This window comes from Mixophyes fleayi, chromosome 9 (genome assembly GCF_038048845.1).
Source record: "Mixophyes fleayi isolate aMixFle1 chromosome 9, aMixFle1.hap1, whole genome shotgun sequence".
Lineage (NCBI taxonomy): Eukaryota > Metazoa > Chordata > Amphibia > Anura > Limnodynastidae > Mixophyes > Mixophyes fleayi.
Genome location: NC_134410.1, coordinates 83,802,786 through 83,828,153, shown reverse-complemented (window position 1 = coordinate 83,828,153; position 25,368 = coordinate 83,802,786). Strand labels below are relative to the sequence as shown.

Sequence of the window (25,368 nt, the reverse complement as noted above, 5' to 3'; positions counted from 1 at the left end):
AGGCAAAAACGATTATTGTCCACCAGTCCTGTATAAATGTACATCACACCAGGGGGTCTCTTATCTTTGTTTAACAGTGGGTCTAGGTGTGCTAGCATAGGAAAAGGGTCCACAGACAGAGCTCTATGTTTAATTACAGAGGACGGCATTGTGTATTCAAATGTAAGTGTCTCTGGAGTGTGATCTTTTCTGTTTACGTAAACTCTTCTGTATAGTCACATAATAATACCTGTTCCTAATTAAATCAGGAGTGATTCATCTGCTATCTCCTTGTCTGTATGTTTACCTGTCAAAAGGTAAACACACAAAAAGGACCAATCATGCTGGTCCTGGAATTGCTGATGAGGTCATTTCTGGGCTTAAAAGTCACCTAGAGAGGACAGCAAATCGGCATTCACTACAAAGTGATAGCTGAGGTCAGGCTGGCATTGAGATATATTAATCTCTGAACCTGACAGGAAAGGAACAATCAGTCCCTGGAGTACTGCCGTGTCTTGATCTATCTCTCCAGGTCTTGGAGAGCTGTGTGTCCGCCGAAAGCAGAGTGACAGTAACTTAAGGCCACTACGTTTGCTGGTAGTCTTAAGGGAGAGAGGGGAGAAGCTTGGTTTGATAGACAGCAGTCACTGAGAGTGAAAAGGATACTGGTGAGGTGTTTTCATTATACCCTGTATGTTGTCTATGCCAGACTGTAGTGTTATGTGTTTCAAGTTATTATTCAAATATGTTTTATGCTGATTGTTGCTACCATTTTGTTAAATAAGCTTATTTGTGTTATTTCGGATATTTGCCTGGGTGATTTTAAACCTTGGATAGGTAGCGGGTAGGCCAGCTGTGCGACGCAGAAGGTTACGTTAAACCCTGTATCCTCACAGAGACAATGATTCATATTCTGCTATCTCTGTAATAGTACAACATTTATTGTTTAGATCATAAATAATAAAAGTGTATTACATAAAAAAAATGTATGAGAATAGAAGGTATGTGAGAAATAAATTACATTTTTTTTGCATGCCTTGTTTGGGGGATAGGTTTTCTGCCAATCAGAAAACAACTGGCTTCAATTCAAAAACTCCCAACCCTACCATGTAAATTATTAATACATTTGTTGTGTCAATATCCTATGTATTGTCATCCCACAGCTGCCTGGTAAATAGTTTTACCCAATAATGTGCAAGACAGTATTACTATAATTGTTGCAGAGGTTATGACCTTATTTATTTAAAACATTATTTTGCAGGTTCTTGGATTGGCATAGCAGATGTGCCAAACAAAAAAATAATATTAATATTTTATATTCCATGTCATGCTTTCAGCATGACGCATAAATCAAACTTAAAGTATTACTTTTTAACTACCCAAAACAGACATATGCTCAAAAGCAACCAACCTGCAAAATACCCACTCTGAAAACTTTCTTCCAAACTCTCTCCCTTTGCCAACACCACATCTTTGAAAGTGACTGTTCCCTCTATATCAGTGTTGACTTCCCTAATCAGACAGATATTTTCCCTTTTATTGCCATCATGGTTTGAGCCATGCATGACATTTTGATGATAACATCAAAATAAGAATAATCAGGATACTCCAATATGTGACGGATCAGGAATAGTTTATTCCAACACAAAAGCAATCTACAACATTTCCAACATTATCTACCTGACAGGTCAACTTTGAGTTTCATATGAAAATTTAGCATTTTCCCAACAAAGTGACATTTTGGGAGGGCAAAATTAATAATTTTGTGAACCAAATCATGACCTGCTTGCTTAGCTTTATTCAATTAAGCCACTATTTGACACCATTATATAGCAAACACTGTGTTTTATTGAGCTGAATATGATAAATTAAATAAATTAACTCTTTATACTTAACTAAATATGCTTAGCATGCTCTCTTTCAACCCTTTAGAACATGATGCCATGTTAGGAAGGAGTTGCTTCTATAACAGAGTACACAGAGTGCCAGATAGGCTTTCAGAAACAAACAGTATGGATTGGATTATTTATGGACAGTGACTGCAGTTTCAGCCTTTTGACAAGCACCAGATTTTATTAGGACAACATGTTCAAGATGTGAGAGGGGCTTCAGCTGTCTTTAATGGGGTGGAGCATTAACACTTTTTTTTTTAAAACACCAATGCAGTGATAAGTCAGGTTTACACTGAACAATGCAACTTATCTTCATAGGTTATAACTAGAAATTACAATTTTGTGATTTAGTGGTCTTTGATTGTAGCGGTTTTAGTTATTTCCTACATTTTGTTATGTTTTATCAGTTAATCAGTAAGAGTTTACTAAAAACACAAATGGGATTGAGGGATAACCATATCACTCTGACACATTTCCACAAGTAGTTATACAGCTTAACCTTTAATAATTAATCTAGCAAGTTCTTAGTGGGTTTATGCGACAAATCAATATTCTTTTGTTGTCCTTCTGCAGCAGATGCATGCAAATCAAATATGGACCTGATATAGGGTACTATTACATCACAGTTTATTTTGCATTACACATTTGCATATTTTTATGCATTAGTTGATGGTTCTTTTTAGACTTGGTTTTCTGTTCATTTTGTAAATTATGGATCCAAGAGTGTACATATTTGTTGACATTTGGTAAAATTATGTTGCACAAGAGCCCATTTTTAGCTAGAATAGTCAGCAATATCTTACTTCTACCATTGAATAAACTTAACTTTTGTGAAAATCTGTATATAAAATAAACAAGTTCATATTCAACCTGTTGAACAATCACAATCTACAGACATGGTAATAAGATATATAATTCACACACAAGTGTTTCAGTGTACAATGGGACAGCAAATATTGTGGGAAAATGGGGAAGATAGATTTTTGGAATGAAAACTATGAGTGAACAAAACCATTATCCTAGAAAATAATACAAGTGATGTACACCATCAATAAAACTGGTACATGACAAAGAAAAATTCCCTATGCAATACAACTGGGAATAAAATGTATGCTCCCAAACTGGGACACCCCAAACAAAACAGGCATTTTACACCAGGTTCTCTGCGCTTCTTTGTGGGAGCTCCGGAAGGATCTCAGTGAGTTCTGAGCTATCAGCCTGTGGAGTCTCCCGACTTTTCCCCGTCTCTAGGGCTTGCTGGTGATAGACCCTGTTGGCCGACAGACACATGAGGGAGTGTATCTGAAAGAAAAGGGAGACTAATGTCTGCCTTTGGGTTAAAAAAAAGCCTAACAAAAAGCTGCTTCATTTTTTCCTATTTTATTGACTTACCAAACTGGAGGTCCCAGGAGAAACACATGTGACTAACACCCACCAGCCATTGCAAGAAAATTTCACCAGATGATGAAAAGTGTAGCGACAACATACAACGACATTCAAATGCTTTCGCTTGGTTTAACTACATTAGAATCCCTACTGAATTTCTCAGAAATAGGATTCTCTGGAGTCGTTAATAAGCTGTGTTTTTCCTCTAAAATGATCATCAGGATTTAAAAAAAAAACTGTGGTGGCTGGAATCAAATTTGAATTTAAAGGCTAAGCCTGATTTGTTATTTATTTTCTCTGCATACATCGCAATATGTATCCACAAGGTGGACCCACTCCAACTAGCATATTTTGTGCATCCTCATTTATAGAATCTAAATATTCAAAATTCAATATGTACAACATTTCCATTCTTTCCACATACCAACTTTGGTAGAATTTTGTTTTCTTCTATGTGTTAAAATATAATTCAGAAATATGAATATTTTTACTTGGAATCTGCTGGCGCTATATAAATAAATGTTGATGATGATGATGATTTATGATTTCTTCAATGTGTTCTAGATGTTTGAACAGTCACATATAGCACTGACATTTTATCAAATTTAAATAAATGTGCTTATACATTCAAAAAATGTGTCCCAAAAGCAAACAATCACCCCCATCCCCCAGCACACACCTACACCACATGAGTTTCTTTGGACAATAGATTTACACATTATTATTAGATTAGCTACATTAATGCATTTTCAATACAGACATCTTAGTAATAAGATACTATAACTATGTTTTTGTAATTATCAAAATCAAGGCTTCCTAGTTCGAATTCAAAACAACAACTTGACAAACATCTACAGTATTTGACCCAAGGGATGACCTAAACTAAGGCAGAGGGAAATGAATGAGTATAGACAGAGTTGCATCCTCAGCAGAGTGTTTAGGTACGCCAACTTTTTGGGAGTTGTCTGACAAATGTAACTCTTGGCTAAATACACTGATGGATCATTTTGCATAAGTTATGTTTCATACTTATGTATAGTGAGTAATGTAAAACTATGTTGCTAATTTAATTTTATACACCAGACACCAAATTATATAACTTTACATTCATAAAAAAGTTATTTATGACACATTAATAAATTCACCCAGAAAGACACATAAGGACTTTAATAAAAGAAACATTTAATTACTTTATAAGCTCTTACATTTCACAATTAGTGATTCACAGCAAAATCAAAATAATAAAAAATGTCAAATGATTTAAAGGAAAATAATATCTAATTGCCCATTGTCTGCTTTAGACCCCTGGATGTGTGTTGGGTTGTGGGTGTGTTTATATATGATATATAGACCTACACACATGCATATATTCAGGAAGAGCTCCAGTACGAAGCTCCAATAAGGACATTTTACTGTTAATGAACTGCCATTAAATTTTATAAACTGTATGGGTGCTTGTCTGCTATTCATTCCAGATATACAAGAGCAGTTCAGTTTGGAGATGTACTGATTAGTCTGCACTGTAACATATTGACTTTGACCAAGCCTATTTCTTGGTCTTATACTAACATTGAACTTAATATATCAATACCGTGTATTGTTTTTCTATGATGTGTAACTATAGGGTCATATTAAGGCTATATATTAAAAGCAAGTTAATGGTAAGGGATAAAATAGTGCAGAGATTTAGGGCTCACCTCTTACAAAGAGATTCCTGGCCCCAAGTCTGTAATTCCCTGCCCCACTGAGCTAAAATTACCTTGTGTCTGCCCTTAATTTCTCTTGTCTTTTTCTTGCAATGTAAAAGGTAAAGCATTTCCTGAAGGAATATACAATCTAGGGCTAGGATAAAAACATAATAATCCAAACAAATTATTTCTTCAGTTATAATAGAACAGTTGCTCCCTTTTATATAAGGGACAAAAGCAAAAAAATTCTTAGAGCTGTCCATAAAAATCACATAAACTAAGATTTAAATATACATTGAAAAACAATATAGCTCTCACCAGTTTTATAAGGTGATGGATATAATTTGTGGACAACCAATGTGTTTGTGAACTCATGTATATTTATTTAAATGATATTGCTAATTTATTGTAAAATATACTATATAAATAAACTATACATTTTAATGTATTTTATATAATTTACATGTTTTTCTCTACTACATATTCCTCTAAAAACTTACAATAAGTTAACGCTATATGGATTTTACAATCTATGATCGAATCATTCTATGAACATTTGTGATCGACATTTGCCTCTAATTCTTTCAATTTTCTTTCAGGCTATTACTCTCTGTAAATGTTGTTGAACTGCATATACCATATAGTCTGTCAGCCATTAGGCAAAAGTCAATGCTGGGTTTGTAGTTCAAAAACATCAGGCTTGTTACCTACGCCAACACTATCTATATCATAGTGTGCAGGAAATGTCTTATTGATAAAGAAAGTAATGTGGATGTTTTTTAAACAGCTGAACCTTACTACCTTTCAACTGTTGTACTAGCGGTTCCTATAATTTGATTTCAGAAAAACTACTTTTACCTACAAAATCATGTGTGATTTGCTTTGTGGTGCTGGCATATTTCTTCAAAATTCTGTCAAAATCTTATGTTACCAAGTTAAATATATATGATTTCAGTATTTCAGGATACAACATAATTTTAGATTCTTTTTTTTTTATCTCTGTTTTTCACTAAAAATAAATAATCAGGGCCGAGTATAGCTATTATCATAGTATATCCAATTCAGTTTCCATTCAGTATCACTTTAGATTGCTGAATTATTGAAATCAGAGTATATTTCCTATGAACTGTTGTCACTTCAGTGACAATTCAGACTTGGTAGAGAAAATAGTTGATGTACAACAAGATTAGTGTTTCAGTGGCAAGTCTCAGGTATCTTATCTTGTTTATGTCATACCCGATTATCTGCTAATAACTGTGCTATTATTGTGCCAATTACAAACCTCCTTTTAGATTATTCATATAATGATAATATACAGTATTGTTTTGTTCTACATAATAAAATATAATAACATATGAATATTTCGATTTTTCAGTGGTGAGTTAGCTTTAACAATATGAGAATTAATGTTTTAATAAAATACAGAGTTCATGTAACACAATTTTTGAACGTGATTTTCCTCCATTTCCAAACCCCTATATTATAGAATACCCTCCATTGTTCCCTCTTCAAAAAAAACTAAAGTGGTTTTCAAATGTAGTAATTTACATTAAGTTGACAACTTTTTTTAATTTTAGGAAAACAGAGTATAGTTGAAAAGATTCCTGAGTTAAACATAGCAATGAAATAAGATGAAAAGCTTATCAACAAGAAAAAGACTTTAAAAGCTAGAAATAAAGGGCAGACTAGCTACGGAAGCCACAAGTCAAGTTATTAAAACTCTGACATTAAATAAAAAAATAATCAAGATAATATATAATGAACATAAAATGGTGAACACAGTTTTTTACTCAGTCCCCAGCTCGGAGTCTAAAACTTTGAACGTTCGCTTCGGCCAGTAACTCGAAGCACAGCATAGTTGAAAGATGCACCTATCATATATGTGAGCTGCAAAGGAACATACAGAAGAGAGAACACGAATTGTATAAACATCAACGTTCCATCTATTATTGTTTATAATATACCATGCCTTACAATAATGTTGCGCAACATTAGTGATTGCATTGGAAAAGTACTAGAGCACTTCTAACTACAGAGAAAAATCAGCAATTGATTAATCTGATAAGCTCACGTTTGTCTGAAATCTTAGAGGTATATTTACTAAAACTTCTATAAAAAGTTGAGGTGTTGGCTATAGCAATCAATCAGATTTTAGCTATCATTTTATAGAATGTACTAGACAAATGATAGCTATAATCTGCTTATTTGCTGTGGACAAAATCTCCATTTTTCCTTTTTAGAAGTTTTAGTAAATATACACCTTCAGCTCTAAATATCTAGCTGTTAAAGGTATGATATATACGATGTAGCTGTAATCTGTAAAGATATCTTAGTTTAGTGAATTAAATTACACACAGAATTTATATTGAGTGTGTTTGTTCTTAGATTATAGGCCTCAAATCAACCTGTTAATTTCTGCAAAAGAATGAGCAATAGAATTTATACCAGTGATATTGCTAGGAAAAAAACTATTTTGGGACCTATGCTGTACACAACATACACACTTCATTTTATCATAGTAGTTTCCTAGGTAAATAGCAATTAAAAAGACCAATACATTATTTAATATACTATCTTTGATGTATAAATGGAGCAGATAAAGACTTGAGACTTAGGAGTCCATTTATCATTGATGGGCAGTCAGCGGCAGGGAGAATCATCTTGAATACCTGCATATTATTACAGCGATAAAAAAGGTAGGAGAAATATCTGATGTCTCCTGCTTTAACCCCTTGATAAATTAAAAGAAGGGCTGCGGTGGCCTTTCTCTGGAGCAAACAGCTGTCTTCTCCAGATGTTTGGCTCATTGCAGCTTCAAAAATAGACCCCTTATGCTCCTACTTCAAGTTAAACCTATGTAAGGTGTAGGGATAGGAAAATGTTAAGAAAATTCATTCCTAATTGGTAAGCTGCTCTATTAGTATTCACATGCTTTCTAAAACCCTATACTACGGGAAAACATCTTTATTTGAAGTAGTTGGAATATGAAAACCTATTTTCAATGTCAACATGTCCATGTCCAAATAGTGAGGAACTAATAAAGTTACTTTTTAAGGTATATCTTTGCCACATAATTAATAGCACCAGTTTAACTCACCAGAGCCACAAGAGTTACAGCTGCACCCACAAAGGCAGCAATGAAAAGGTGGAATGTCATTTGAAACTGAAAGACAAAAAAATTGTGAAGATATGTCAAACAATGTGATGTTTTTTTATAATTTTACCCTAAAATCAACATATGCCTGCACAACTAGGAATAAGGGTATACATCTATTGTGAGGTCTTATGTCTATTTTTGTGTGCATTTTTAGGAAGAGTGCACAAATAAGAATGTCAAAATGGCAGCATCCGTGGGGAGTGCAAAAAATTTACATCTGCTGATAGGAGGAGAGGTTAGAAAGTGGACATATCAGAGAGTTCCATGGTGACCCATGGCGAGGTGTACATTGTCATGCACCTATATACAAAAACAAGATTTTGTATTGTGGGACAAGATTTAAAATGAGCGTCAGGGGAGATAGAATGAGCATCTATGGAAGTATTCTCAGGATAGCAGGGGGCTGAAGATTACCTTTGCCCCTGCAAAATGTTTTGATATTTTCACATTGGATCAGCCGACGCTTACACTCCAGGTTCACTTTATACCTTAAAATACATTTACAATTCTTCTAATATAATAAAAAGCATTCAAATGTAATTTAATGAAATTCATTATAGAGACAGCGCAAATTTCCCCTCACTCTCATAAATTAAAATGAGACTTGAGCTGACCAGTATATAAGAAGAATGAATGAAAATAAATAGGTGGTTCTAAAAGGATAATAGGTAGAACAAAAATTCCTAAGGCACCCATTGCTAAAATAATAATAAATAGCTACATTTAAAACAAGTGTCAAGTATAAACATTTGTTTCATAGAGAAGGGAGGAACCATAATCTTCCCATAATCTCATCAGTTTGACAAGAGTATGGCTCTCATCATTTTCAAACAAATAACCATGATGCCCATGCAACCTGGGCTAGACCTGAGGCCATACACCACACCTTATAATTCATAAGGTCCCAAATTAATTCAATCAATTATAGGCACTTATTCCAACTTCTTATTTTGGGTTTATTAGGACTTTAATGCAATTATGGTAAAATAAGTATTGTGAGCTTAAAATGAGAGTTTGTAGGGGAGCCTGGCAACACTACTCTGTTGTTTTAGGGAAGCAACTCTCTGATGCTCAATTTGCAGCTTCCCCTTTACTTCTTTTTACAATTATCTTCAATAGCCTGTGCTTTTTTTGAGCTTATTGATGATCTGATTGGGTATAGAATAACATGTAACCAAACACTGCAAAATTAAAGACATGAAAGACTAGCAAATAATGAAGAGTAAATGCAGAAAGGGGGCTGTGGGCCTAGTAAAATGTACAATTATAGATATTAAACATCCTGGAGTATATATATATAATTGTTATTCCACTACCTGATGTATGAATTGTTTTCCAAACCTCTCAGAATATAACGTCTTTACCTTCTGTTTCATGGCATTGTATTTTATTTTTTTGCATCATGATCCTCTTAATGTACAGCACTGTGTAATATATTGGCACTTTATAAATAAGAAGATAATAATAATAATAATAATAATAATAACTCCTAAACTTTTCATGACAATGTGTCTGTTAAAGTAAGAGATTCTGGACTACTCTCAGAAAATCTATTGCTTAACTATTGTGAAGGGGCCGGGGGGCCGTGGTGTGCGCGCACACATACATAGTTCAACTGCGCATGCGCAACTTGTACAGTACATACACTGCACGCGCCTACCTCGGCGCATGCATGGCCGCAATGCAAATGTGCAGTTACATAACAGAACCCCACTGTGTGTGCCGACTTTAGTGGGGAGAGACAATGATGTCATCACCCCTGGCCACACACACAACGTCCACATGTGTGTGGTGAATCACCACACACACGTTGCCACTGGGTAGACTGGGAAACTGCCTGCCACTGGACAATGAGAACTACACTACACTACAGAAAAGATACACTACACTACACTACTATAGGCATACACTATTCTATACTATACTACACTATAGAAAATATATATTACAGCACCATACTACAGAAATACACTATTCTATAGGGATACACTATACTACAGAAAATATATATTACAATCGAGAAAATATACACTACGCTACAGAAAAGGATTATATACTACAGGAACGTTCCCTACATTGCAGACAAATAATTGGATCCAGGATACAAGGATTTGATAAGTATCATTATTAGTATATATCTATAAATCTGTATATGTTTGTAATGTTGATTTAACTATTTATATACATATAACTGTGGTCCTGTTATGATAAATGTGTGAACTGTGAATTCAGGGTTTTCTGTGTTAACAGAAATACTTTGATTTGAATACATACATATGTTGTGAGAACTGGTTATTTATAACGAATATATATATAGTGAAGTACTGCTGAGATACAGTGGTTATTGGATAAATAATTCTATAAAGCTTAAGGGCTAGATTTACTAAGCTGCGGGTTTGAAAAAGTGGGGATGTTGCCTATAGCAACCAATCAGATTCTAGCTTTCATTTATTTAGTACCTTCTTCAAAATGATAGCTAGAATCTGATTGGTTGCTATAGGCAACATCCCCACTTTTTCAAACCCGCAGCTTAGTAAATCTAGCCCTAAGTGTTATTTAGTGTAGTTAAAGGACTGAGTAAGGCAACATTGTGTAAGGAAAAGTGCATAAAAGTGCGAGTTTTAAAACGAGTGTATCTGAGAACAGAATAAGAGAATAACGTGTGCAACAAAGGCGCAAACACGGGTCCTTTTACAACTATTAACTGCTTACTTTTTTAAAAGTATTGAACAATTCCTGTTATGCTGATCTTGCTTAATGGCTTGCTCACTCTTTGGGTTCCTGTGTTTAATTGTGAGTAGGGCGATTACCTGCTCCTGAACCCTTGTCTGGCTAATCAACTTTTTAGATTGCTGTCTCCAATATTTAAACTGAGAGATCATACTCCTGCTCCACAAGCAATCATACAGTACTCCCTGTATAATATATATCTATATCTATGTACATCTGGGAGGACAGAGCACTAATATTTCCAGTTTTGCTTTTGACCCAGTGCTACAATAAATTCAGCCTGAAGGGATCGGTTGAAAAAGACATATCTCAGTATTCTTATTGATGCTTCAATAAATTGCTTTGGGGCGGTACTGAGGTTCCGTTACAATATGTAGAATTATGTAAATTTCCTACATTTAAGAACTAGGATCACAAGTGAATGATTCAAGCATGTGCACATGGTATATAATTCATAATATGGCCCCTGTGATTTATAAAAATTATATTCTTCATTTATTAATCACAAAACAATAAACAATCCACACAATTTCTTCAAAGGTATTACAAAGTTCAATGTAGAAAATGTTTAACAATGGTGTGACATAAAATCCAGCATAAATTGTTGTTTCTGGAGGCATATGGAAAGGTCTGAGGGGCATGTAAAAGGCATGGTGGATAGGTCTGATGGCATATGGTGGAGTTTTGGAGTACATGTGGGATATGAGGGCTTGTGGGAGTCTGAGTGCATGTGGATGCATTTTGTAGCATGTGGGGTCTAAAAGAATGTGGGTCTATTTTAGAGACTGTGAGAGGTCTAATTTGGCTCTGGTGGACTTTTAGAGGAAGTGGCATGTGGGGGCATTTTGGGATGATTGATGTGGGTGTGTCCATGTCATTATTAGGCTGTTTTTTCATTTTAAAAATTAAGGGTAATGTGTGGTCCTTTTGAAGGCTGGATGTATGTATTATATACTGTGTGATCTGTGTTATGCACTGTGTTGAATTATTGCTCAGCTTTTCATATTTCATGTATCCATACATTTTTCAAACAGGCCCCAACAGTCCAGGTTCCAGAGAAGAAACCAGAAGCAAGTTGTGAAAGTTGCAATAAGGAGAGAAGAACACAGTCCACCAACAGTCTCATCCTACTCTCCATCGTTTGCTTTTCCTCCCCCTCTCTCTTGCTGTCCTCTATCTCTCACCTTTTTCAATGTCCTGTACATCCTCCTGCTCTGTTTCTACCTTCCATCTTACCTCATCCCTTCTTTCTACCTTTTTCACATCTCCTCATTCTCTTCAATCTCACCCTCTCACCACAAACTTTCAGGACAGCGAGAATGGGCTCTAGGCACAATGAGCAGATGCTAGCCATTAATCTTAATCATGTAAGTGAAAACTTTATATTCCAGCTGACATTTGTCAGAATACAACTATTGTTTTTCTTCCACTTCAAACTTGCCCCCACATGCTAGCCACACAATGTTCCCCTGGCACATTTCTGTACTGGAGGGGGCCAGGGCAATATAGTATGTGCTTGCTCCGCACTCCATGGCTCCACGCTACACCTCTGCATATAGCAGACATAGCAACAGGATAACACAGATGGTTTCCATAAAATATATAAAATGATTAGTACAAAAATGGGTTAGAAGTAGCAATGCTTAGTACAACACTTAGAATCATATTCAATTGGCCGGTTTACCATCAAAATAACACAGCCAGCACATCATTACCTTTACTACGGTAATAGTGCGCATGATTACCTTTAGTACAGTAATCTTTAACACTGATTTCTGCTCACGGCTCCCTGCGTCCGGATTAAAATTACTGTAATAACAGCAATGGTGTGCCGGCCACGTTACTTTTGATAGTAATGCAGCCAATCTAATATGCCCCTTGTAATGTGCATACAGAACAAAATAATAATTTGTGCCAAATTAAACAATATTAGTTATTCTGAGAAAATAATATGCCAAGTCCCTACTGAGTAAATTATGTGGAATATAGTAAGACTTTATATTATTTCATATAATAGCATATAATGCAACAGTAAATATTATTTACTTCAGAATGGTGCACACACTCCCTAGTTATATAATGCAACACAATTAATAAAGGTATAACAGACTAGAAGTTAAGTGATTGTTGTGAAAAAATATGGGAGGCTCAATGAAATCCATAAAAATAAAAATATAAAAATGTTTAAAGAATGATATTTCAGGGAGTGATTTTCTAACCTCACTTGTCTTGCAGATGGCAAGCAGACTGGCTCCACATACTTTCCCGGGAAAAGAATTCCATGGCAGAACCCCTATGAAAGGAGAACCATTAGTGATGATTACTTTGTACATAAATATACAGAAACAGGAACAAGATTTATGGCTTTACATTTAAATTGCTTTTTTAATGCATTGAGAATTTGGACAGAATTAAGGAAATTGAGGAAAAACATAATATATGAAAAGAATGGTATTGGAGCGCTGAAATAGTGGCTGCCTCAGGAGCGGAAGTGAATTACACCCACTAATCCACTAATATAATAGACCAAATATGAGGAAAAATATAACAATTTATTTAAATAACTGAAAAGTCTGTTCTCTATTTTCTGGAAAGGAGAGTGTCTGCAAATCACTTAAAGAGTAGTGAAGTTGTGCTTTTTACAAACTAAACTGATGTCATATTACCACTAGTAATTAATTGGAGGGTTTGATCTCCTCACTTACCATACATGCGTGCATCAGCACATAGGTTACTAATGCCAGCTGAAGTCTTTGCAGGAAATGCAATAGACTGACAGGTGACCCAAGTGTTGAAATAAATGTAGACAGGAACAGCAGAGCAGGCAAAGATCAATATCCATAGGATGGTGACAGCATAGGTAACACCAACAAACTACATAGAAAACACCAATATAGTTCCATAATAAACAAGAGACACAATGAAGCAGTTACATAAATATTGCAAATTATAGAGTACATAGTATTTTTTTACAGTGATGAATATCAGTTATTAATAAGGTGTTTTTTCTTTAAGGACACAAAAGACAGAACGGTAACAACAGTGGTCAAAGTGGGCTGGTATATAGTGGTATGCCATTTCACCACTTTTCCTATTGGTTTAATTGTAAAACCATCTAATTCCATCTAAATTTATACTTTGACCACTATTATTCCGCTTTAATATGGGTTTACAACTTTTACAAATACAAACAATGTTATAACATTTTAAACATGAAAGATGCAGTGCATTATAGAAAATAATATAAATCAAAGTATTACAAAATCTAAAATAAAACATGTTTTTATATTATGCTGTTCATAGAGCTAATACATGAAAGAGACAGAGAGAAAGCAGAATAAGACAGTGGGGACAAAATTGCTAAATCAAAAGGAAAAAGCAGTCAGGCAACTGAGAGAGAAGTGTCCAGCAGAGTGTGCAGAGTATAGAGAATGCCTGTTTAGTTGGTGAGTGAAATATACCAGAGACTGTGAGAGTGACAAGAAAGGAAAGGATTGTAAATTATTGCTCTGAATGGGAATTGTTTAATGGCAACTTTTTAGTTGCAGAGTGAGACACTGTACCATATAGCTCAGACTGTGGGGAGTGTTTAAATTACAGTCAGTCAGCATTGAGCAACTTGTGAGTGTATACTACTGACAGGCCCGGCGCTCCCATTAGGCAAGGTTAGGCAGTTGCCTAGGGCGCCGGGCTCTGGAGGGCGCCACAGAATGAAAATTACTTTAAAACTGTGCTGCAACCCCTGACCATACCTTTCACGGCCGCCGCACAGCATTCAGATAAATCCACGGGGAGGGGGGGGAAGAGGCTATTGATCAACACTGCCGCCTCTCTGCTCCATCTCCTCCCCTCCACTCACTGACTGTCGGGCGTGACATCATCATCACGGCCCGGACAAAGAAAGACGTGGGGAGGGGGGGAGGAGGGAGGAGTGACAGTGTGCGGGGCGCCGATTTTCAAAGTGTTCCTGCGGCGGGAGGGGGGGGCGCCGATTTTGACAAAGTGCCTAGGGCGCCAAGGACCCTAGCACCGGCCCTGACTACTGAGAGTCTACAACGACTCCCTGATCAGAGAGGAAGGCTTCTGACCTGGGTGAATAGCATGTGAGCTGGGAGGACTGCAAGCAAGATCAAGTTTATTTGCAGAACTCTGTTGTTCCCTTCCATCATTGCTGAATCGCTGCTGACAGATAAGTTGATCCTTTGTGTAATACAGTGTCAGATGTTAAATTCACAGAGACTGAGCTAAGCAGACTCCTGCACACATCTGAGGGTTATTGCTATTGATTCACCTATGAAAGAGTTTCTAGAGACAGCACATATACCTTTGGAGTGGTGCCCACCATCAGGGGCCTAACAAGCATGCCAACAGAGGTTAACCTACTTATCATCAGTGATTTAGTGGGTTACATTGGAGTATTGCTTAAGTGTGTAAGAACTTCTTATACATCTGGCAAGTCTAAGTAATCTGGGTAACCAACATTAAGTGCACCAACAGAACACAATGTTAACAGTATTATTTTATTATTAATATTGATATTGCCTAGTTAGCCATGAAGGGGTTTGTATGCGTGTGAACCCACACTGTTGAGTTGCAATTGTGTTAGAAAATTCTAATGTTAAAGTAACCTACTGTGGCAATAGGGGCAGTGTGTCTCATACTATTAAAGAAAATGCTAATAGTTTCCCTGGGAATCTGCAGGCTTAGACTACAGACAGGCAGGTTGACTTTGCACACTCTTCCACACACAGTACAGGAACACATTTGGGCACCTGGGTGTAATTGATTAAGGGAACAGCCTGTGTAGTGTATGGGAGGAAGCTTAAATAGCTGGACTTGTGCTGCAGGTGGTGCGACCGATGCCAATGAGTGGCTGGTGTCCAGTTAGGGGACTATCTGTCTAGTTAGCGTTAGGGTCGCATGACTTTGTAAATATTTTTGGTGTGATTCCTTAAACTACTACAGTAGCTGTTCATTCCATCCTGACAAACCTGAATAAAACAGTAAAGTGGTTCAGCAATCCTGTGTCAGCAGCATTTGTCTGGCATGCTTTTCATACTTTGAAAGTCTAAACTGGTCAAGTATTTTGTATTGAAAACCTTACTTGTGTATTGTGTAACAAATGCTTGCATTGCTTTCTTTTACAGCACTGTTTATGCTTATTTGTTCGTGGTTGCTACCCATCTATTTTCAGATTTATACTCCACTGCCTATGTTCATCCCACTTTAATAAATGTGCAGAGGTGGTTTTTATGAAAATTGAGGGGTAAATGTATCAAAATATATTTAAAGTGGCGCTGCCTTGTAAAGGGAAGTTTCCCATTACAAGGCAGCTCCGCTTTAAATTTGAGCGCTGAAGACGCTGATCTCGCCGGAGTTGAAGAATCCGGACATTGATACATTTACCCCTGAGTGTTTGTGTATGCCTAATGTGCTGCTTTTATCAGGTACAAGGGGTCTTTCGAGTCATACCGTGGCTGAAGAGCCCTCTGTCCATATCTCTACAAGTGGGAGACTTGCAGACACAACACACTCCTCAGGGCCAGAGTAAGAGGGTATAAAACATATGATAATCCATTTCTTTTTTTTATTGTGGGCTCAAGCTAAAATTCTGATTGTGCTGCACAATAACGAGGGGACATTGATTATTTCAATAGAACATTCTATAGACTGAATACATAATATACATTAAAAAGAAGTTTGATGAATGGGTATTATTCATTAGGGGAAAAGAACGTTAAGTCCCCAGGATTTATGTATCACAGAAGCTGATGTGACTAAAAGCTGGTGTGATTATGAGGAGCGGAATTGTGTTCCTGCACATAGAAGAGATGGCCATCACTCAGTATTAGGAGGTATGGAGTCAATGACTGACATTGTGTGAGGAGAGGAGTGGTATTGGTGTAGTGTCGATAGAAGGTTAGTGTTAGTGCAGTGTAGGGATAGGGGTGGTATTGTGGCAGTGTGTTGAGAAGGGTGGTATTGGGGCAGTGTGTTGCGAGAGACGTGGCATTAATGCAGTTTGTGGATAGAGGGGTGGTGGTATTACAGTCTGTTGGGGTGGTATTGCTGTAGTGTGGGCTGGTTTATCTGATTTCTGTAAACTGGAAGTGGGGTTGCTGTATTGTGGAGGACCTGGGGCATTTCTGTAATGTGGAGGGGTTAGAGGGCTTAACTGCAAGCTGAATGGGGCTGGGGAGCATTTCTGTAATGTGGAGGTGATGTAGCCAAATGCTGCAATGTAGGGGAGGAGATGCTGTAATTTCGGAATTTAGATGTAATATGGGGGTTTTGCTGATTTTTGTAATGAGGAAGATTTTGCTGTAGTATGTTGGTGGTATTCATGTAGTGTGTGTGGTGGCTATTTATTAATGTAGTGAGGGTGCTAATTATGTGTTAGTTAAGAGATATAGGCCCATTTATTTATTGTAAATGCTGTATAGTTTTATTGTTTGAGCTGCTGAGGGTGTATATTTGTTGCTTGGCTCTCCAGTAGGTAAATAGAAGCTATGCATTTTCCATACAGGGCTCAACATTCCAGGATCCGGCTTATGAAATCAGCAGGTAGTGGAAGCTGCAAGAACAGGTAAAGAAAGACTGTATTGTATGTGTTGGGACTGTCTTGCACACTCTGGACTTTGGTCATGACTATAGAGTAAGTTGGGTATGTATGTTCCTCTACACGGTGCTCTGCTTGAATGGCAAGCCACATACAACAAACAGTTCAGTGTGCAGCATTGTCAGTGTGTTTTAAGAGGAAGTGGTTAGAGAATGGCCTAGCACTATCTAAAGTGATAGCTGCACCCGTTGTATGCTGATTACTTCTACAACCAGCTACATCGTACCCACACCATTAGGCGCCTCCTTTTGGTTTTATCCCACCTAGTGACAATTTGGCCACAATTACCACATGAGACCATTTTCAGGATGATTTCCAGGACCACTTTAATTTCTGAATCCGCCCCTTTTGGAGGTTATAGTACAGATTATAAAGAGGCTGGAACAGTGCTGCTGTGCATGTCCAGTGGCAGCAGCTCCAACTACTTAATTGGGTCTTCACATATCAGACAGTGACAGATGTGAAAATACAGTACGCAGAGTGTTTAGTAGTAATACGTTTAAGGGGATGGGCAATGGTGCACATTATCCATAAAGATTCTAGAAGTAAGGCCTGTAGTTAATGTATTAATGTAGAACACAAGAAAATAATTCATAACAACACAAAATTGTTGGCACACCATATATTTAGAACAATGTTCACAATTAAGTGACTAATAAAGTACTAGTTAGTTTGACAATTCACCAAACATTGCCCTTTTAAAAATCCTGCATTTGCCCTGACATGAAAGCTATAAAGGAGGTGTAAAGAAACAAAGGGAGGCATTACGGAAAGTTGAAGGGACACAAGACATATGAGGGAAAATGTAAATACACAAAGCAGACATTATGGATGTAGGAAAAGAGGATATATTAAATGAAGGTGAAGTAGAGGAGATATGAATGAAATAAGGAGCAATACAGGGAAGAAGTTGTTGGGCACAGGGCGATTAACCTTGCATCATGTAATATGTTTATATTTTACTCTATAGTGTTAAAAAGCATCTAATATTAATTTCATCCTACCAAAATCCTCTGGCCCCTGGTCATTTGCTTTAAATTTCCATACCACCACTTCGACCACTGCTACTATCATATTGATTAACAATTGTATTAATGTTTTTGCCTGTTTTATTACTATTATATTTGCTTATATAGTGTATACAGTGCAATATTGATTGCTTTGGCAATAATATTTTTTAGAAAAAGACATATAGTTATAGCTTCAGCGTCATTCTCTAGAGTTGGCATTGCAGAGTCAGTACATGTGTTCATTTTTGCAATGGCATTAATAAAATTATAATTACCTTGTCAGGGTGCCCCAGCCACCTCCCCAAGCAACGACAAAGCAGCTCTAATGTGTGGACTGGTTGCCTAGCTCTGGAACTTCTACTTTTAGGTGGTCCACCTGTAACTGTAGAGATAAGACCACCTTTTAAAGCCGGTGGCTTAAACTCCCCTAGGATGTGTTTGATTGCAGTGGTGGTGTAAAAGCCCTCAGCCAGGAGCAGTATTCCAAACAAGAAGAAGAAAATGGCTATGCCATAAATCACATATTGGAAGCCATTAATCCTGCAAAGAGAAGAAATTAATTAGTGACATAGCAAAGGTTAAATATTTCAATGAGGCACCATTTAATGAAATTGGAGATCATATAACTGCAAGGGCATAATTTTACCTTTGCCTAGTATAGCTAGATGAAAATAAAGTAAAGAAACCCTGTATTTTCACTTAATTATCGCCACTGATAGTCTGTATTGACTGACGTTCTCATTCACACAGTTGTCCAGTAAAGTTCAAACAAGCACAAGAATGAAGGAGAAGCTTATAAAAAAATACAAGACAATACATTTTCTTCTTTGCATGGTATACCAAGGTCTACACTTCAATGTGGAAAATCACAAAAGTAACATGACACATCACTCAAATGGGAAAGATAGGGATCACATACTAAAAGCATTGCAGACACAGTGGGTCTGATTCATCAAGGTATGTATCTGCTGATTTTGAGCGTATCATACGCAACATCACTCTGCATATGCCCAGAACTGGTCCGTAAACACAGCCCTGTCCGCTTCAAACACAAAGGACACTTACTTCAGCCTACGATACCAAAATACGTGTGTTTAATACCAAACACAGTTTGCACTCAGTATGCATGCCCTGATGCAGCAGGCTCATTGTATTGATGGAGTTATAAGGCATTTAACATGAGGTATTGGGGTCAAACATTATTTATTGTTTTATGAAAGTCTGGTACTTTAATTTGTTAAATACATTAAGGTTAATTTTCTAGCCTCAAAACATGTGCATAGGCAGTACATTTCATTATGTCTAAGAGTGCCTATTTGACTAACATGCTTGTAACCACATGCACACCCATATTCTGGTTTGAAAAGTGCCCCATGCCAATGCTTTGTATGACCATTAACTTATTGCTCACATGGAAATGTGCATGCCAGCAAAAGACAAAAAGACACTTAAAAGCTCTACATACTAGCACTTCAGAACCACTCCTTTATTCAATTAATACTGCTCATATATACCTGATTTAAATCTCAAGCATGTATTAAGAGTAAAGGAACATCAAGACTGTCTTTACTACTTGAGCCACTTTTCTACATTTGTTTTTTAAAATGAATTTACAGTTATGAAAACATGATTTAAAACATTAAGTGCATGTGGAATGGTGTCCTTTGGAATGTATCTGCCATTATCTAATGTCCACTTCTGAGGATATGTAAAAATCAAGTCTGTTTGCAAGGGCACAAAAAACCCAGAAAACACCTCAATAAAAACTCTCTCGCCATACCTTTAAGTTCATTCAGATATATAAAATTTCAAAACAAAATCATGTTTTTAATATGTTTGCTCAATATAGGATTCAGGAGTGTACTGCATTCAGCGAGGAACACCTTTATCAGCTTTTAACTAGGGATGAGCGGGCTCGGATTTTAGAAATCAGAACATCACCGAACAGTGCCGATCCGAGCACTGTTCGGGTATTCCCGCCGATCGCAAAACTCAAAACGAGGCAAAACGTCATAATCCCGCTGTCGGATCTCGCGAGATACGGATTCATATTAGTCCCCGCTTTCCGCCGCCATCTTCATTTGGGCATTGATCAGGGAAGAGGGAGGGTGTGTTAGTGGTGTCCTCTGTCCTGCTCATTCCAGTGGTGCTGCCCTGCTCAGTTCAGTGGTGCTGTCCTGTGCTCTGTCCTGCTCAGTCCAGTGGTGGTGCTGCCATAATTACAGTGGTGCTGTCCTGTGTCCAGTCCAGTGGTACTGCTATATAAGTTCACTGATCCTGCAGTATAAGTCCAGTGGTACTGCAATACAACTAAGTTCACTGATCCTGCAGTATAAGTCCAGTGGTACTGCAATACAACTAAGTTCACTGATCCTGCAGTATAAGTCCAGTGGTACTGCAATATAACTAAGTTCACTGATCCTGCAGTATAAGTCCAGTGGTACTGCTATATCACTAAGTTCACTGATCCTGCAGTATAAGTCCAGTGGTACTGCTATATAACTAAGTTCACTGATCCTGCAGTATAAGTCCAGTGGTACTGCAATATAACTAAGTTCACTGATCCTGCAGTATAAGTCCAGTGGTACTGCTATATAACTAAGTTCACTGATCCTGCCATATAAGTCTAGTGGTACTGCTATATAAGTTCACGGATCCTGCCGTATAAGTGCAGTGGTACTACTATATAAGTTCACTGATCCTGCCGTATAAGTCCAGTGGTACTGCTATATAACTAAGTTCACTGATCCTGCAGTATAAGTCCAGTGGTACTGCTATATAACTAAGTTCACTGATCCTGCAGTATAAGTCCAGTGGTACTGCTATATAAGTTCACGGATTCCGCCGTATAAGTCCAGTGGTACTGCTATATAAGTTCACTGATCCTGCCGTAGAAGTCCAGTGGTACTGCTATATAACTAAGTTCACTGATCCTGCAGTATAAGTCCAGTGGTACTGATATATATCTAAATTCACTGATCCTGCCGTATAAGTCCAGTGGTACTGCTATATAAGTTCACTGATCCTGCCGTATAAGTCCAGTGGTACTGCTATATAAGTTCACTGATCCTGCCATATAAGTCCAGTGGTACTGCTATATAAGTTCACTGATCCTGCCATATAAGTCCATTGGTACTGCTATATAAGTTCACTGATCCTGCCGTATAAGTCCAGTGGTACTGCTATATAGGTTCACTGATCCTGCCGTATAATTCCAGTGGTACTGCTATATAAGTTCACGGATCCTGCCGTATAAGTGCAGTGGTACTACTATATAAGTTCACTGATCCTGCCGTATAAGTCCAGTGGTACTGCTATATAACTAAGTTCACTGATCCTGCAGTATAAGTCCAGTGGTACTGCTATATAACTAAGTTCACTGATCCTGCAGTATAAGTCCAGTGGTACTGCTATATAACTAAGTTCACTGATCCTGCCGTATAAGTCCAGTGGTACTGCTATATAAGTTCACGGATTCCGCCGTATAAGTCCAGTGGTACTGCTATATAAGTTCACTGATCCTGCCGTATAAGTCCAGTGGTACTGCTATATAACTAAGTTCACTGATCCTGCAGTATAAGTCCAGTGGTACTGCTATATAACTAAATTCACTGATCCTGCCGTATAAGTCCAGTGGTACTGCTATATAAGTCCACTGATCCTGCCGTATAAGTCCAGTGGTACTGCTATATAAGTAATAGCTATATAATAGCGTAGGAGTGAAAACAAACCAAAAAAGAGGATTTTAGCAGTTTTTATGCTTTTAAAAAAAAAAATCAGAACCCAAAACCCAAAACCTTGAGGGGGTGGTTTTGGCAAAAACCCATTAGAACCCAAAACCTTAAGGTAATCAGAACCCAAAACCCAAAACACGAAAAGTGGCCGGTGCACATCCCTACTTTTAACTCTCACAAGTTTGTCCTTCTCTACCTCCTATTTCATCATCCTCTTTCTAAAGTTTCCTTTGTTCTCGCTGTGTCTTCTTATGTAGTTGCTTTCTTTATAGTATATTATATTGATTTTTACTGAATCTATTGTTTGGCTGGTCCATTACTTAACTGTATTTTCTTCTGTGACTTGCTAAACAGCATGATCCATAAAGAATAGCCATTTTTTGCAGAGCTTTGCAAAATTTTTACCATTGGGCCACATTTTCACAGCTCTGAAGCACTGAGATACTCACACATGAATTAGGAATTCATATTCCTGATAGTTCTTGGAGAAGTATGTCTCAATCAATTTCTCTGTTCCACTGAGGGCTTCATGGCCACATCCACAAAAGAGAGCCACACCAGCAAAACAAAGGACAGTGGCAATGACTGAAGCAACTGGAACTCCAACCATACAACGAACACAGCCATCATGCCAGCCTAGAATCAGGAAACAGAGAAGTGGAAGAGAAATGAAACATTAGGTTGAGGAAGGAAGTGGGGGTGGAGTGGGGAGATCAGGAAAATACGTATGAAAACAAAATAGTAATTGGAGGTTCTCAATTTAGGATATATTTTGAGGAAAATATTACAGCTTTAAATGAAATGCCTGAATGGAATATGTCTGCACTTGCCATTTGTAGACAGACACAACACACTGCAGGATATGTACACTGCATATTGTCATGACCATAGAGAACTTATAGTTATAAGGGTTAACCCATTACATAATAGTGGGGAATAAGGTCTAAATCGTAACTGCAGTGGAATCATGGTATACCAAATGAATCAGTGGATAAATGGAGCTACCAAAGTATAAAATGTGAAGTCAGAGAGTGTGTGTGTATTCGGTGGCTCTGCACATTCCAGTGTTAGAAGATAGCAGTGTCACCTGTAGCAGCTTCAAAGGCCCCTGCGGTGAGCTATATCCTGGCCTAGGATGGAGTTTTGCCACCTGAATAGACTTTTAGGAACCACTCAGCATGGTGTCTGGCTCAAGGAGACCATGTGCTGACTTGGTTACATTTTATATAGACAAAAATAATTCAGTTTCAAATGTGCCACCTAAAATCAATAAAAGTAGTGATCAACCACATATTCCTCAAAAGCAAGTTGCAGGGTAGCTCATATGTCAAATTAAAAATTCTGCCACACAGAAAAGTTGAGGAAATGTATATAAGCTCAACTGATACCCTGTACCTAGGCCTGTTTGGTGTCAATAAATGGGTAAATTCATAGGGGATCTATTAATAATAAAATTGGGACTGTGTGACACTCCACAGAAAAGTTAGGTCACATAGTAGAATTGGGTAGTAAATCAGGCAACATGCAAATGATTACTGTAAAATGTGTCACATACCACAAACCCCCTGGAGGTGGGGAGAGATGTAAAGGTGTCTTTAAAAAGCTGAGACCAGTTACAACAAATTGTCATCTTCTTGGGATCAATCTAATTGAAGGACTGTCCATCTTTTCTGCCTAGCCCAAGGCATACAGATTATTATATGTAAGTTATGCTCTGTACTTTCATCCCATTTGTTTTTATAATTGTTTGCAATTTTTTTATTTGTATGACAAATCTTCATGTAATTGTTTTTTATTATCTGTAAGCATTATACCTTTTGTATATTAAATATAACAATTTAATACTTCTGTCATTATTGCCTAAATGAATCCACTGCCTGTTTAGATTGGAAGACTGGGGTTAACTCTTTAGAATCCAGAGTGTGCAGGGTTAACTGTTTAGCTACCAGAGTACCGAGTGTGCGCAATTGAATATTTGAGTCATAGGTTTGCTACAGGCCTTATACATAGCTGGTGGCAGTTGGCAGAGAGGTGTGGAAGCAGGTGTCTGTGTTGGGAAAGGGACCAGTAAATCTGTAGCCTTAGAGAAAGAGATGAGTGTGAGATTTGGGCTGGAATCCTGTGTGTTCCCTTACAGTAGCTTCCAAGTCAAGAGTGCGCAGAGGGTGGTTTGTGACAGATAAAGGGGTTCAGGAGCGGTTTCATGACAAAATAGAAGTGATATATTGTATGACTGTTGGAATATATGATAAGATATTAAATCAGGGAGTAGCCAGAGGGGCCTATCTCTGACACATATGTATAAAGTCCCATCAGATTGCACAGATAAAAAACAAAATGATCAAACCATTAACACCTGTTAACAATATAATCATTAATATAAGAACATAAAAAAGTTGTTTCCTTATTTTTTTTCAGATGAAATACATTTATCAAGATGTTATTAATGCCTACTGTACATAAAAATACATTTTACAGTTGCTTTTGATTGCACACATATGTTTTAGCATGTCTACGTGACTCTCATTACTATTAATCGACACATACACCTGCCCTGTAGCTGGTACAAGTGATGCAGCTGAAAATCATGTACCTGAGAGATGCCCAGAGCTTGAATCGGGCAGATGTGTGTGCGCTCAACCTTAGCATACCCTTATGTACATTGACTATGTGCATATCCCCCTTCCCTTCTCCCATTTCACCCTCATAGACTGGCGAAAGTATCCTTTGCATTTGAAGATGACTTGAATATACTGACGTATAGTCCATTTCTGAGCAAGCGCAGAGCAATTTTGCGCAAAATATGGCACAAATTGTCACTTATGATCCCTAATGAATTAGCACCACAATGTTTGTTCCATTATCAGCAACGAGGAATACTGAGGAGAGTATTAGAGGGTTGAGCCATTTTCCTATGACATTCCTGAGTTTTTCAAACAAGTTGACACTGGTATGCTTCTTAGTGACAACAAAACAGAGAGTAAAATGGCTGTGAATGACATAGTATTGTGTGCTAGCACTACTATGCTGAAAGGATGAGGAAGATGATGGTGAGAAACCTACCTATCAAGATTATGTATTTTTTTGTTTGGCCAGTATCTCTTGTCCACATATCCATAGTTAAGTGGAAGGTCGGTACAATTGTAATACCCTGCAAATCACAGGTACATTAC

The 25,368-nt window shown here is 37.3% G+C and overlaps 1 protein-coding gene across 2 annotated transcripts in view; it reads right to left on the bottom strand.

The window, feature by feature from the left end:
- Positions 1–1,595: 1,595 nt before the first annotated feature.
- PLP1 (proteolipid protein 1) overlaps positions 1,596–25,368 on the bottom strand; it is a 39,870-nt gene continuing 16,097 nt past the window's right edge. The window contains exons 2-7 of one of the 2 annotated variants that reach the window (XM_075184605.1): positions 22,645–22,831; positions 18,737–19,001; positions 13,538–13,706; positions 13,052–13,125; positions 8,043–8,108; positions 1,596–3,173 (exon numbers count right to left, since the gene is read on the bottom strand). In XM_075184605.1, the coding sequence (XP_075040706.1) occupies positions 3,021–3,173; positions 8,043–8,108; positions 13,052–13,125; positions 13,538–13,706; positions 18,737–19,001; positions 22,645–22,831 (914 nt within the window). In that variant the 3' untranslated portion in view covers positions 1,596–3,020. Of the gene's footprint in view, positions 3,174–4,409; positions 6,833–8,042; positions 8,109–13,051; positions 13,126–13,537; positions 13,707–18,736; positions 19,002–22,644; positions 22,832–25,368 lie in introns of those variants that run through there. The other variant, XM_075184607.1, reaches the window with a different exon arrangement.